The 15,707-nt window shown below is 42.0% G+C and overlaps 2 protein-coding genes across 4 annotated transcripts in view; one reads left to right on the top strand and one right to left on the bottom strand.

The window, feature by feature from the left end:
* The first annotated feature begins 212 nt into the window (after window positions 1-212).
* Window positions 213-6,036, top strand: LOC141272280 (interferon regulatory factor 4-like). 3 transcript variants are annotated; one of them, XM_073682815.1, is made up of 8 exons: window positions 213-401; window positions 1,638-1,817; window positions 1,967-2,150; window positions 2,310-2,470; window positions 3,739-3,829; window positions 4,176-4,568; window positions 5,531-5,646; window positions 5,720-6,036. In XM_073682815.1, the coding sequence occupies exons 2-8, from the start codon at window positions 1,641-1,643 to the stop codon at window positions 5,792-5,794; spliced, it is 1,197 nt and encodes a 398-aa protein (XP_073538916.1). In that variant the 5' UTR covers window positions 213-401; window positions 1,638-1,640; the 3' UTR covers window positions 5,795-6,036. The 3 variants fall into 3 exon arrangements, with proteins under 3 accessions (XP_073538916.1, XP_073538915.1, XP_073538917.1); XM_073682814.1 differs by having other exon boundaries at window positions 214-401; window positions 1,594-1,817; window positions 5,720-6,032; XM_073682816.1 differs by having other exon boundaries at window positions 215-401; window positions 1,594-1,817; window positions 2,310-2,374; window positions 5,720-6,026.
* A 1,491-nt stretch (window positions 6,037-7,527) lies between these two features.
* Window positions 7,528-15,707, bottom strand: part of MYLK2 (myosin light chain kinase 2) — a 37,757-nt gene continuing 29,577 nt past the window's right edge. The window contains exons 12-13 of the mRNA XM_073681547.1: window positions 10,894-11,026; window positions 7,528-10,512 (exon numbers count right to left, since the gene is read on the bottom strand). Of these exons, the coding sequence (XP_073537648.1) occupies window positions 10,432-10,512; window positions 10,894-11,026 (214 nt within the window). The 3' untranslated portion in view covers window positions 7,528-10,431. The remainder of the gene's footprint in view (window positions 10,513-10,893; window positions 11,027-15,707) is intronic.

Below are 15,707 nucleotides of genomic sequence, written 5' to 3'. Positions count from 1 at the left end.
AGCAATTCTTTTCCTGTGAAAGCCCCCCCAATAAGCAACAACCCTCAAACATGCAGCCCCCATATAGTACCATCATTCCTTGCCCCCAAAGTACATCCTCAGACCACACACCCTGAGCCCTGTGTCGTCATTCCCAGCTCCTCACTCCTCCACTCCAGCAGCCTCAGCACAATCCTGCTTCCTGGTATGGGGTTTTCACTGGACTAAAGGAGCCCCGCCTTTTCCGGTGACATCATTCCCTCGAAAAATCAACTCCATTCTAGACTCTACCACCCTGTACACACTGGGAGCGCTGTGCGGACGCACGCAGGACATAGACGCAGCCTCTGATTTACAGCACAAGCGGAGCCGGCTGCTTTGGTGGCTATTTGGCTGTTCTGCTCTATTATTAACATGCTGAGGTTCGTTTATATAAAATAATAATAATGTGCCCCTGTTGGTGATTGAACATTTCCCCCCGTATGGAGACAGTTATTGTTGTTTTTTTTAGTTTATTTAGACTTCTGGTTGTCATTGGAAACAGACCATAGTGCAGCTTCACCCTCTCTTCACCCATCATGCACCTGGAGTCAGGAGGGGGGGGTGTCCACTGGGCACCGTCAGGGGCACCACTGTGGGTGGATATGATCAGATTAGATATTACAGGGTATTTCTGGATCAGAAAACCCATTATTACTGAGGGTCTACCCCTATGGGACCCTCAGTTAATCGGGGGGCAATGAGGACGGCCCTAGAGCTGAAGGACCCAACCAGAGATGAGCCAATCTCCTGAAAGTCGATTCAGACAGATTTTCTGTAATTCAGCCAGTAATTGATGCTGCCCTAAATGCCATGAGGGGAGCGAAAGGGTTAAAAAAAAAACATTATACGCCCCCGTTTCCCCATTACTCAACTCCCTTCAATCTGAAGCCTGTGATTGCCCTCACATCAGGGGGAGGGGGTCCGCACATGTCTCATGATGTGCACCCCCTTTACCCCACAAGTTCCCATGCAGGGGCCAGTTCACAAGCCTCAGCGTCAGACTGGAGAGAGAGAAGGCCGGTAAAACTTTTTTATTATTATTATTATTTTAACCCCTTCCTAGCTCAAAAGAATTCAGCAAAATGCCGGCCGACTCAAATCATGCAAATCTAATCCCCCAAAAAAGGTTTAGATTTTAGCATATCCAAATTTTTCAGGGAATTTGTAACAAATTTAGTTACAAATGGATTCACTCATCTCTAGATTCAGCACAACGATAAAGTACATGGACTCCCTATTGATTTTAATTGGAACAGAGCAATGCTTCATTTCACCTGTGGGGGTGCTGCAGGGAAATTAAAGGGGTTATCCACTGCTAGAACAACCCCTTCTTGATCTAAATGTTCGGCCCTGCTAAAATTAAACCTCACCTTCCGTGCCGGCACCGTTCCAGCGGTGTTGGCACTCGCGGTACATGGGGCTTTCGTGCGGTTGTTATAACACGTGAGTCTGATGCCCAATCAACGCTGGCGTCACTGGCCCCGCCTTTGGGACTAACGCTGTACTGGATGAAAACAGCCATATTTTTTGTGCATCCTGGACCCCTTTTAATTCTTGCTGACTTGTTCTTAGGTCCAAAAAGAGGAGAACTTGATAATTTAGCTTATTTTGGCCAGGAGATGAGTGAAAAAGGAACCTCTCCTTTGAGGTTGAAGGAGTGGCTCATACTTCAGATAGACAGTGGCAAATATCCCGGTCTTCGATGGGAAAATGAGGAGAAAACAGTGTTCAAAATTCCATGGAAACATGCGTCCAAACATAACTACAAAGAAGAAGAAGATGCTGCCTTATTCAGGGTAAGGAACCAAATCTGGAATGTAAAACCTTCAGGAGCATGCTCCTATACTATTATGGGCTGGGATAATTCGTGAGGTATGTAAATGAAATACCATTCCTGATTATCTCTGCTGCCATATAATGTAAAGTGGTTTCTTTACTTCTTCAGGCCTGGGCAGTGCATAAGGGAAAGTTTCGAGAAGGAGCCAAGGAAGACCCTTCGGTTTGGAAGACAAGACTTCGATGTGCCCTGAACAAAAGCCCAGACTTTAAGGAGGTCATGGATAGTGGCCAAGACTTTGGTGAATCCTACAAAGTCTATTCTATTGTATCAGATCCTTCACAGAAAACCTGTAAGTCTTCCTTTTTGGAAATGTATTTTATAGAGATGACGCTGCTTTCAGTAAGGAACTTGTGTACGATTTCTAGAGTTTTGTCAACTTGAAATAACAAGTAGTCATTCAGGTATTACAGTTGGTTATCTAAACTTTTTGGAACTGATTGTGTTTTAGACAAGGGATCCAAAGAAGCTTTCAAGAAACTGAGAGAAGAACCATCAAGAATACCCATGATCAAAGTAACTAAAGCTTACCACCCATCATGTATAACCAATCTCCACCTTTCAAGTGCTTCACCTTCACCACTGACTGCCCTGGATAATAGAATATATAAGGTTTGGATGGAGATGGTGTGAAGACACGGGGTCTTCTAGTGGGCATAATACTACTCAGACAACACAGGGTGAGGGTAAAACAGTGTGGCAATACTTTATTGAGCCACCAAACGGACAATAAACACATAGAACAGTCCCAGCAAATACCCAACATGATGCAAAATTACAGTCTCACCCTTCCACTGGCCCACCTGGGAGTAGAACAACTGTGACTTTGGGACTTCCAGGGCCAATTACCTCAACCAGTAGCCCCCTGCTTTTGGCGGGCCCCCACAGAGAGGAGGTAATGGCAAGCTTAGGAAGCTGACAGTCCATCGAGGTACAAGGCCAGGAGACCCGAGTGTCCCACGCTGGCCTCTCTGAGAGTTTCCATGGGGCCAGATGACCGGCTGGTCCAATCTGCTTCTCTGAACGTCTCCATGGGTTCCAGGCGACCGGAGGGTCCCACCTGGCAATCACAACATATCCATGGGGCCAGGTGACTTCATCGTCCCAACCTGGTCTCCCCAAATGTATCTATGGATTCTCTAATGGTCAATGGAGCAAATCTGTATCCTTCCAGTCAGGGCCATATAGCCTTAGGCCAGAATCACGTAGAATTCAAATCTGTGTCTCTCTGGATCGAGCCATGCTAACAAGCTGATGTTCTGAAGAGTGTCTCTCTGATTCTCTTTGTAAAGTTTCTCTTCCAATTCTGACTGCTACAGAGGCATATGTCCCTTAAATAGTTACAATCGTCCTTTGAAGTCCACATCCACAGGTCAAGAATTAAGGAGGGTATTATTCCACAGGGCTCAGGTCTCATTGTTTGAGCATTTAATCAATTTACATAGTTGGTATAGCAGGGGGTTCTGGTAAATCAACATCTAGCTGGCTTTATTAAAATATGTAACATTATTGTTTCAAAACCAAGAGAAGTCAACATTCAGGTTTACACACATAATAGTATGTCCTTCTTGACCAGCCACAGAAATACACATTCAGAAGTCAACACAAACACAATAGTGTATTTCTCTTGGCTTAACAAATCTAGACGTCTGGCTGATTAAGATAAGAAACTGTTTAGTTACAGATGGCAGGAGGTGGGGGCACAAGGATGTCTTGGGACCTTAAGGGCCAAATATCAAAAACCATAAAAGAGGCTGTATATAGCACACCAGCCTTTTAACTCCCTGCTATTTTTGGGATATTCCCTATATTTTGCTGTCTTTAGTTTTGATCTTGTTCTTCATTCTTGTAAATCATTATTTTACTTGTCTCATGTATAGATGGAAAATCAAATGATGCAAGGTCCACTCAACACAGATGATTCCTCCAAACTTTTGCAGCTAAAAACATTTAACACCCCAACGGAAGAAGGTGAGACAAACTCCCATTTAGATAGAAGCCACTAGGGTCTGTTATCAACAACTTCCAGAAATTGCCAAGGGAAGCCACATCTGACTATACATATCCTCTTCACTGGCCAAATGAATGGCCCGCCATGTAAGGCATTGACGGATTGGGTTTGACAAAGCAACACCCCATTCTGGTTCATAAAGCAGGGTTCACAAATGGGAGACCCCCACCTTGGACATCTACATATTCTACATGAGACCCAGGAGATTCAATTTACTTTTCTGTACATAGACCCCTTGTCAGGATGGATGGAGGGGGGGTTTCCTAAAACTGACCTTTTCAATATGTTCTTGTTTTATTTCCGCAGATTACTGGCTACATGTCCGCCTTTACTACCAGGGCAAGCTGGTGAATGAAGACACCACTGAGACAGTCGAGGGATGCCGCATTATTCCTCTGGCATCACCTGAACATGAACATGACTTGGGCTCGCCGCACCATCTGGAGAATATTCTGCTTCCACCACCCCAGATACTGCCTGATATTCTATCCCCAGAGATACAGACCGTCATCAAGAAGTTATTGCTGCACCTGGACAAAGGGGTGTTCCTGTGGGTGGCACCTGATGGGGTCTACATAAGGCGCCAGTGCCAAGTGCGCGTCTACTGGAGTGGCCCCCTGGCTCCCAATACTGACCAGCCTAACAAGCTGGAGAGAGAGAAAACGTGCAAAGTGATGGACATAGAACACTTCATGCATGGTAAGGGATTGTTCACACCTAGTTTGTTGCTTTTTTTGTGCATTTTTTTTCTTGCGGGAAAAAAGGCAGTTTTATACATTAGCGAAAAAAATAAATGAGATTTCTAAAATCTTTCACGTAGTACTTTTTTCATGTGTTTTTTGAGCTGAGGGTGCTTTTTGAAAGCACAGCATGTCAAGTTCAGCAATTTTGCTGCATTTTTTTTTTATTTATTCAATTGAATGCATCAGAAATGCGCCTTTTTCATTTACACTTATGTCTTGTCCAATTTTTGTAGAATATTTAATTAAGCCAATGCATAATGTGTTGTTTGAGCACCATGTCTTCTACATCATGTGTTTTACACCAGTCGCGTCCGCAACTCTAGTTTCCTGCAGCTCAACCTATTTTTCTTAATTGTCATCTGTTTTGCAATTCAGCATTATTAGAACACAATCACATTATAATCAGTTCAGATCGTGGGGTTTGACATCTGACACCCCCACCGATCGGCTGGATGCTGGTCCCACGGCCACTGGATGTAAATAGTCTAAAGGGCCAGAGACACCACAGCTCCAACACTGTGTAGTGGACTTTCTGGGGTACTGCAGCTCAGCTTTTATTCACTCCCAACACTGTACAGAACTGTAGTATTCCAGCTCCGTTCACTATTTACATCTGAGGGATGCAAACCGGCGGGAGTGCCAGTTGTCAGACTCCACCTAAAGGAGTATAAACCAAAAAAGCAAATCATGCTGCTGCTTTAGGTCTCGTAAAGAGGGGTCCACATATATGGATACCCCTAACCAACCCTTCCCAACGGGAGCCGAAATCTAGGGCTGAGGACCAAGATACCAGGGGCATTCTGCTTTTTTTGTCATGGAGTTGGAGACAAAAAAAAAATCCCCTATCTTCTTACCCCAGGATTAGAATACTGAGTTTTGACTTTCTCTTACGAGATCTCTCCTTTTCACCTCTCGTAGAAATTCAAATGTACGCCGTGCACAGAGGTCCTAAACCCAAGTATCAGATTCAGCTCTGCTTCGGAGAGGAATATCCAGGGTCAACACTGAACTCTAAACAGTTAATAACAGCTCATGTGAGTATACAATATGGGGTACATGTCATGTATGTGCCCCCGTCTGATTTATCGGTCACTTTCATATTCATAGGTGGAGCCGGTGTTTGCCCGAGAAATGCTGGTGAATGCAAAAAGAAAACGGAGGAAAGACCCCCCGGCTGACTAGTCTCTCTGCATGGAACGACTTATCCTGATCCTGCTCGTTACGCAGAACCTTCCCATTTCTTAGTAATATCTTATTGTGGGAAAGTTGGGTGATAACTAGTGATGAGCGAGCATGTTCTGTTAACCCTTCGGCGAGCTGGTCACTGAGTATCTTCGGCGTGCTCGAATGTTATGTTTGAGTCACTCCGTGCTCATGATTTGCGACTGTTTGACAGCTTTAATACATGTGAGAAATGCTTAAGGAACAGGCATTCCTCACATGTATTAAAGCTGTCAGACAGTTGCAAATCATGAGCACGGAGTGACTCAAACATAACACCCGAGCACGCTGAAGATACTCGGAGAACACCCGAGCATGCTCGTAAATCTCGAATAACAGGCATGCTCGCTCATCACTAGTGATATCCAGTATCCGCCATTAAAGTCCTTATGTAGGACAGCTGGGTGCTCTGCAATGTTAGTAATATTGGGTCTGACCCAGCTTTCCCTGGGACGGATGGAACTTAGAAAATGGCAGAATTGAAAATTTAAGGTTAAGTTCAAATGATGACTTTTTGTCGCTGTGTATTTTTGATGCACTTACAGATCCAGAAAAGTACATGGGATATGTAGAAATATAATGCCCACTGTGCTTTTTTCTATTTTAGGAATTAAAAAAACAAATACAATACAGAAATCTTGCTATTTTTTTCTCTGGCCACTAAGCTTAAAGAAGTTGTCCACTACTTTTCCATTGATGCCCTATCCGCACCCGGCACCCCCGCCGATTAGTTGCCATCTGTGCCTTCGGCCGCCGGCCAGAAGTGCTTACTTGTGGTGCTTGGCCGCCTAGCTGTAGTGGCCGCAGGGTACTCCCATTAAATTGAATAGGAGGCGGATGTGCAGTACCCCACGGCGGCCACTACAGCTAGAAGGCCAAGCACCACAAGTAAGTACTTGCGGCCGCCGCCAGCACGGATACCGACCGATCAAACATTGATGCCCTATCCTATGGATTAGGGCATAAATGGAAAAGTAGTAGACAACTTCTTTAATACTGGACTAGTACTTACTGTTCTGTACAGACACTTCTCAGCAGTCTAGTTCTAATTAATAATAATCTTTATTTTTATATAGTGCTAACATATTTCGCAGCACTTTACATACATAATCATCGCTGTCCCCGTTGGGGCTAAATTCCCTGTCAGTATGTCTTTGGAATGTGGGAGGAAACCGGAGAACCCGGAGGAAACCCACACTAAACACAGGGAGAACATACAGACTCCTTGCAGATGTTGTCCTTGGTGGGATTTAAACCCAGGACCCCAGCGCTGCAAGGCTGCAGTGCTAACCACTGAGCCACCGTGCTACCCTAATTACAGTTAATATTGCTAAATAGATAACACAGGAGGTACCATTCACAATAGGCGATGTCACAGCTCACCGCCTCCCCTTCCCTTCACATTGACCCTTGCCCAGATTAAAGCATACCTAGCAAGCTTTACAATAAGAAGTCAATAAATCAGTGACAGTTCATTGCAACCTGCACAGAACAGGATGTGTGAGCCTACTAATAGACTTAGTGTCCATTTTGCTATATATTAGGATTAGTGGCCAGTGAAAAAATGGCAAGATTTCTGTGTTTATTTGTTTTTTCCTGTGTTTTTTTTATTAATAAGGTGTTATGGAAAATTAAAAAAAAGAATAGAAAAATAAATTAAACATAATATAATATTTTTTTTTAGTTTTTATATCACTATCTGTTGATAGGTAGATAATGATTTTTTTTTCCATATTATCAGGGATTTTTGTTAATACATTTACCATCAACACCTGCTTTAAAATAACAGCAGTGCCCTAGCACACACCTTGTCAAACCCAAACTGTGACTAAAAAGAAACCTTTAATCCTCCATCCTGGCATGTGTGAACATTAAAATGTTGTTAATAAAGGTATTGTTTTTTTTTTTTTTTAAGAACATCTTGTTTTTTTTCTTTTCTGTTTTTTTTACCCCATAATAATGATGATACCAGTCTACACAGACACAGATCTCATTTATTACAGATCATACATTCGGCTTTATTCACAGTAATTTGGCAACTAAGTTTCATCTACTCAGTAACTCTTGCAACTCGCATTCCATATTGACTTGGAAAAGAAGCCTGCAGGATGCCGTGACGCAGAGATTTGTGGATACAACTCTCACCAGCCACTGGGAGTTGTAGTTCCCCACAACGTGCAAATTTGCAGTAAACCATATAGTGACTTATGATCATTCATAAGAGATAAATTCCGATTGTTAACATGGCAGTGTTGATGGGTACAATATCCCAGGGAAGGATCAGTAATGAGTGTAGGTTAAAGCAGCACTCCAACAATTGTTATTGCAGCATAGACTTATTAAAGATTCATGTAGAAGATTTTGTGCATTCCTTGTGTATACTGAGTCTCAATGTAAAAGATGTGATACAGCTCCCCTGCCTCCTGCTTGTGATATGTTTCTCCCCATCAGGTCTAACAAGGAGGACACCTCTAGGTGTGGAGATTTCTGAATTGATTGAATAGTCATCCTCTAATTCACAGGAAGTCATAGACTGACTTTCTGCCTACAAAGAAGAGCTTGGTGGTCAAAATGGAGATCACGTGCCACCTCTGCTCATAATAAAAAGTTCAAAATGCAAGGATTCAACTGAGGAGGGATGGAATAAATTACATTGCTAGAATACTGATTTTGAGTTGTCATATAGGTAGGAATAAAAGCTGGAGTATTATTTTAAGAAATAGGGTGTGTATACTTTTGCAGCTACATCGGATAGGAATATTTATATGAGATATTGGTGTGAAAAGGAAGTAACCTGTAGCTCGGGGGAAGAAGTGCTGGGAGTTGTAGTTCCCCATAATTGCTGGAGGACCATTACTGCCATGTATTGCAAAACTGATACTGAGTTAGGCCATGTTCACACGTTCAGTATTTGGTCAGTATTTTACATAAGTTTTGCTAAATACAGAAGTGGTGACGTGTTTCTATTATACTTTTCCTCTGATTGTTCCACTCCTGATTTTTGGCTTACAAATACTGATGTAAAATACTGACCATAAACTGATCGTGTGAAAGTGGCCTTATAAGTAGTGCTCGCCCAAATGTGTGGAACATGTCACAGGAATTCCCAGAGGACACCACTGCCATACCTCACCCCTTCTGTCCCTACATTAGGTATATAAGTTTTTCAGTTTTTAAAAGTTTCTTTAACCAAATACAACAAAATGTATCCTGCAGCAGCCAATCAGATTATTCCTCTGCAGTTAAAAAAATAAAAATAAGTGAATGTTCTGGTTGTCTGATAGAGGTTTCAATAACAATGTGCAAATTTGCAGTAAACCGTATAGTGACTTACGACCACTCATAAGTGCTAAAGTCTGATTGTTAACGTGGCAGTGTTGGTGGGTATAATATGCCAGGGCAGGTTCAGCAATGAGTATAGTTTAAAGCAGCACTCTAACAATTGTTATTACAGCATAGACTATTAAAGATTCATGTAGAAGATTTTGTGCATTCCTTGTGTATAATGAGTCTCAATGTAAGAGATGTGATGCAGCTCCCCTGCCTCCTGCTTGTGATAGGTTTCTCCCCCATCAGATGTTACAAGGAGGACACAGCTAAGTGAGGAGATTTCTGAATTGATTGACTAGGTGATGTCATCCTCTATTTCACAGGAAGTCATAGACTGACTACTGACTTTCTGCCTGGTGGTCAGACTGGAGATCACGGGGAAGAAGTGCTGTTGCCATATTGATTCAAGAGGTATATGTGCTTTATATGTGCTACTGTATAGAGGTGGGGTCCAGATAGAGCAGGACTTCCCTCTCCATATGCGTACCAGCATTGACAAACTAGGAAGGTGAGAACTTCCGCAGGGGTTATGCTGTCCTCCTACAGGACATTGCAAGGTGTGAGAGATGTACAGGGATTTTGGTTGGGTTACACATGTAGTGGTTTCAATCATACCTTGACCCCTATGTATGAGTGTTCACAGGCTCCCTTAAAGCATGAGCAAGCAGCAGCTCTATCAGTGAGCAGTGCAGAAGCTTTGTGACACACTATGCTAATTGTACAAAAATGTGATCACACTAGAAGATGTAGCAGAGCAGATGTAGCAGAGCATTTCATATTACAATGCAGAACCAAAGAACTAAATGACGAGTTTGGTTCTGCTACTACCCAATACAAATGGTTGCTTCATATATGGAGCTACTATACAGTGAGATGTCATTGCATATGTCAGTGTATGGCATCACTAGTGAGTAGGCAGCGAGCTTTCTGCTCCATTGAAAAAGAGCTGCAATAAAAGCCTAAACCCAAGCAAAAAGCTATTTATATAGCTCTACTGGCCAGCAGAAGGATCAGATCCACAAGATGTTCATGAGGTCTCCAACGCCTGCAAGAGGGTATCCAATAGGTTATTTTGTGGTATTTCCCAAGGGTGGCTTCAGGAGGTGGTGGGAAGACCATAATCTTTATCCAGGGACCAAAGTTTAATCATCCTCCTTCGTTCATTCTGCCATCGAGAATATTCTAGATACTGGAGGCTCAAGAGGCGAGTGGTGAGTCGTTATGGCTATAGACGTATGGCTTGGCTTCCTTGGTTCTCCATCAGAACCTCATTCGCCCATTGAAGACTGACTTCCAATGCTACTCATCCTCATGAATCTGTTTGCAGCCGTCACAGCAAATACATTCTTCTGTTGAAAACAAAAAGATACACTGTAAATCTATCAGTCATACACTGTACATTCAGCTTTCCTAGACCTTTGGGATCCTGGACATAGGAAATAGGGCTTTGTATCATAGGAAAGCTGTGACCGACAATGAGGAGAAATCAAGGGCTAATGGTCATTTCGTATTATTGGGACTATAGCTGTTTTTGGATTTGTGGAGTTCACACTGGCTAATGTCTAACCTTCAATGAAATGTGTAAATGGGAGGACACCAGGGTGAAGAACATTGAAAGCTGAATAAGCTCAACCCAAGATACTGGTGACTCCTGTGCCAAGAAGATGTCGCCATCAAAGCGACATGTATGAAACGATAACTACGGGATTAAGATAGCTGTAAACACAAACCTTCCAGCGTCTCCTCATCATGTATTTCCTCAGCTCTATCTGTGATTTCAGAAGACGGTTGCAAAGCTTGGCCTTTCTAGCAAGATCATTGAGCCATGGGTGCTTGAGACACTCACCGGCAGTCATGCGCCCACTGAGAAGAAAACACACGTCATCTGAAGTTAATCAAAAATCAACGGAAACTAGCGCCCCTCCATAGAAAAAACATATATAATCATGTATAATACTTGCACATATCTACAAGAATATAACTACTATAATACTGCTCCCTATGTACAAGAATATAACTACTATAATACTGCTCCTATGTACAAGTATATAACTACTATAATACTGTCCCCTATGTACAAGAATGTAACTACTATAATACTGCCCCCTATGTACAATAATATAACTACTATAATACTGCTCCTATAAACAAGAATATAACTACTATAATACTGCCTCCTATGTACAAGAATATAACTACTATAATACTGTCCCCTATGTAGAAGAATATAACTACTATAATACTGCCTCCTATGTACAAGGATATAACTACTATAATACTGCCCCCTATGTACAAGAATATAGCTACTATAATACTGCCTCCTATGTACAAGGATATAACTACTATAATACTGCCTCCTATGTTTAAGAATATAACTACTATAATACTGCCCCTATGTATAAGAATATAACTACTATAATACTGCTTCCTATGTTCAAGAATATATCTACTATAATACTGCCCCTATGTACAAGAATATAACTACTATAATACTGCTCCTATGTACAAGAATATAACTGCTATAATACTGCTCCTATGCACAAGAATATAACTACTATAATACTGCCCCTATGTACAAGAATATACCTGTTATAATACTGCCCCCTATGTACAAGAATATAACTACTATAATACTGCCCCTATGTACAGTACAAGAATATAACTACTATAATACTGCTCCTATGTACAAGAATATAACTACTATAATACTGCCCCTATGTACAAGGATATAACTACTATAATACTGACCTATGAACAAGGATATAACTACTATAATACTGACCTATGTATAAGAATATAACTACTATAACAGTGCCTTTATGCACAAGAATATAACTACTATAATACTGTCCCCTATGTACAAGAATATAACTACTATAAAACTGCTCCTATGTACAAGAATATAACTACTATAATACTGCCCCTATGTACAAGAATATAACTACTATAATACTGCCCCTATGTACAAGAATATACCTGTTATAATACTGCCCCCTATGTACCAGAATATAACTACTATAATACTGCTCCTATGTACAAGAATATAACTATAATACTGCCTCTATGTACAAGGATATAACTACTATAATACTGACCTATGTACAAGGATATAACTACTATAATACTGACCTACAGTACAGACCAAAAGTTTGGACACACCTTCTCATTTAAAGATTTTTCTGTATTTTCATGACTATGAAAATTGTACATTCACACTGAAGGCATCAAAACTATGAATTAACACATGTGGAATTATATACTTTACAAAAATTGTGAAACAACTGCAAATATGTTTTATATTCTAGGTTCTTCAAAGTAGCCACCTTTTGCTTTGATGACTGCTTTGCACACTCTTGGCATTCTCTTGATGAGCTTCAAGAGGTAGTCACCGGAAATGGTCTTCCAACAATCTTGAAGGAGTTCCCAGAGATGCTTAGCACTTGTTGGCCCTTTTGCCTTCACTCTGCGGTCCAGCTCATCCCAAACCATCTCGATTGGGTTCAGGTCTGGTGACTGTGGATGCCAGGTCATCTGGCGTAGCCCCCCATCACTCTCCTTCTTGGTCAAATAGCCCTTACACAGCCTGGAGGTGTGTGTGAGGTCATTGTCCTGTTGAAAAATAAATGATGGTCCAACTAAACGCAAACCGGATGGAATAGCATGCCGCTGCAAGATGCTGTGGTACCCATGCTGGTTCAGTATGCCTTCAATTTTGAATAAATTCCCAACAGTGTCACCAGCAAAGCACCCCCACACCATCACACCTCCTTCTCCATGCTTCACGGTGGGAACCAGGCATGTAGAGTCCATCCATTCACCTTTTCTGCGTCGCACAAAGACACGGTGGTTGGAACCAAAGATCTCAAATTTGGACTCATCAGACCAAAGCACAGATTTCCACTGGTCTAATGTCCATTCCTTGTGTTATTTAGCCCAAACAAGTCTCTTCTGCTTGTTGCCTGTCCTTAGCAGTGGTTTCCTAGCAGCTATTTTACCATGAAGGCCTGCTGCACAAAGTCTCCTCTTAACAGTTGTTGAAGAGATGTGTCTGCTGCTAGAACTTTGTGTGGCATTGACCTGGTCTCTAATCTGAGCTGCTTTTAACCTGCGATTTCTGAGGCTGGTGACTCGGATAAACTTATCCTCAGAAGCAGAGATGACTCTTGGTCTTCCTTTCCTGGGGCGGTCCTCATGTGAGCCAGTTTCTTTGTAGCGCTTGATGGTTTTTGCAACTGCACTTGGGGACACTTTCAAAGTTTGCTCAATTTTTCGCACTGACTGACCTTCATTTCTTAAAGTAATGATGGCCACTCGTTTTCTTTACTTAGCTGCTTTTTTCTTGCCATAATACAAATTCTAACAGTCTATTCAGTAGGACTATCAGCTGTGTATCCACCTGACTTCTGCACAACACAACTGATGGTCCCAGCCCCATTTATAAGGTAAGAAATCCCACTTATTAAACCTGACAGGGCACACCTGTGAAGTGAAAACCATTTCCGGTGACTACCTCTTGAAGCTCATCAAGAGAATGCTAAGAGTGTGCAAAGCAGTCATCAAAGCAAAAGGTGGCTACTTTGAAGAACCTAGAATATAAGACATATTTTCAGTTGTTTCACACTTTTTTGTTAAGTATATAATTCCACATGTGTTAATTCATAGTTTTGATGCCTTCAGTGTGAATGTACAACTTTCATAGTCATGAAAATACAGAAAAATCTTTAAATGAGAAGGTGTGTCCAAACTTTTGGTCTGTACTGTATGTATAAGAATATAACTACTATAATACTGCCCCTATGTACAAGGATATAACTACTATAATACTGCCCCTATGTACAAGGATATAACTACTATAATAATGACCTATGTACAAGAATATAGCTACAACTCAACAATATAAACACAATCCATAAATAAGGCCATCTTCTCTTGGCAAAAGCTCATTTATAATGCACTGAAACAAAATGGAAAACTATTCTGTGGTCAGATGAATCAAGATATGACATTATTTAGGGAAACCACGGACGCCGTGTCCTGCAGACTCAAGAGCAGAAGGGACGATCCAGCTTGTTATCAGCGCACAGTTCCTGTATCTCTGATGGTATGGGTTTGCACTAGTGCCTATGGCATGGGCAGCTTAACTTTTTGGAAGGCACTGTCAATGGTGAGCATTAAATAGAGGTTTTAGAACAACATTTGATCCCATCCAGACAACGTCTATTTCAGCGAGACAATGCTAAACCACATACTGAATCCATCACACCAGCCTAGGTCCACATAAATTCGGGTGATGGAGTGGCCGCTTGCAGTCCACACCCTGGTATATGTCCCTTATCCTGGGCCCCATCCTGGTATATATATCCCGCTTCCTGGTATATATGTCCCCCGTTCCGTCGCTATTCTTTAATGTATAGAAAAAAATAAACCATTAAACTAATCAGGGGCGTACATAAAAGTCATGGGGCCCCATAGCAGAAGTATAATGCACTCCCCATAGTCCTCCATACAGTATAATGCACCCCCATAGTCTGCCATATAAAATAATGCCCCCTCATAGTCTTCCATATAGTATAATGTGCCCCCATAGTCCTCCATATAGTACAGTATTATTATTATTTATTATTATAGCGCCATTTATTCCATGGCGCTTTACATGTAATGCATCCCATAGTCCTCCATATAATATAATGCACCCTCCATAGTCATCCATGTATAATGCACAGTCCATAGTCCTCCATATAGTATAATGCACCACATAGTCCTCCATATAATAATAATGCACCCTCCATAGTCCTCCATATATAATGCACCTCCATATATAATACACAGCCCATAGTCCTACATCTTAGTATAATACACTGCCCTTATCCTTCATATAAAATAACGCACAGCCCATAGTACTTTATATTAGCATAATACATGGCCCATATCCTTCATATAATATAGTACACAGCCCATAGTAATCCATGTAGTAGTATGGCCAGAGTGTACTCACTGCTTCTATAAAAATAAAACCCACCTTCCCTCCGCTGCCGCGCGGCGTCCTCTTCTGAAGCCAGCAGCTGACTTCAGCGTTCAAGTGACAGGAGCGCATGATGTCCCTGCCGTGCGCCCCCGGTCACGTACACGCAGACGTCAGCTGCTGGCCTCTGATTTGCCGACAGCGTGTATTGCTGCACATGGACCCAAAGAGTCTGTGCGCCACAATACATTTCAGCGGAATGTGCGTTCGAGGATGCACACCCAGCTGAAGTATTTTCTGCCGCCGGAAAGCCCCTCACCCCTTGCGCCGCGACCGCTGTGACTGTGGTAGTTATGCCCCTGGGGATGCCAAACAGTAGTAGATGGGGCCCGGGCACAACTTTTTTGAGACGTGCTGCTGCCATCAATTTCTAGATCAGTTAATTTTATCAAATGAAATGGAAAAATGACTGACATTCACCTTCTGGTCTGTGTCTTATGTTCTGTTGAAACTAAAGTATGTTTAGAAGAGATTTCCTGAGCATTGCATTCTTGTTTTCCTTACATTTTACACAGGGTCCCA

Source organism: Phyllobates terribilis, unplaced genomic scaffold (genome assembly GCF_046119375.1).
Source record: "Phyllobates terribilis strain yellow unplaced genomic scaffold, ASM4611937v1 Scaffold_5__5_contigs__length_657084704, whole genome shotgun sequence".
Taxonomy (NCBI): domain Eukaryota; kingdom Metazoa; phylum Chordata; class Amphibia; order Anura; family Dendrobatidae; genus Phyllobates; species Phyllobates terribilis.
Note: the sequence above shows the minus strand (reverse complement) of the source record. Positions and strands in the feature narration are given on the sequence as shown.

Bases quoted from the DNA above. Each gene is read 5' to 3' on its own strand.
- LOC141272280 (XM_073682815.1), top strand. From the start codon at position 1,641: ATGAGTGAAAAAGGAACCTCTCCTTTGAGGTTGAAGGAGTGGCTCATA. The intron at 2,151-2,309 runs GTAAGTCTTCCT...ATTGTGTTTTAG, and splicing joins AGATCCTTCACAGAAAACCT to ACAAGGGATCCAAAGAAGCT. The intron at 5,647-5,719 runs GTGAGTATACAA...TCATATTCATAG, and splicing joins AACAGTTAATAACAGCTCAT to GTGGAGCCGGTGTTTGCCCG.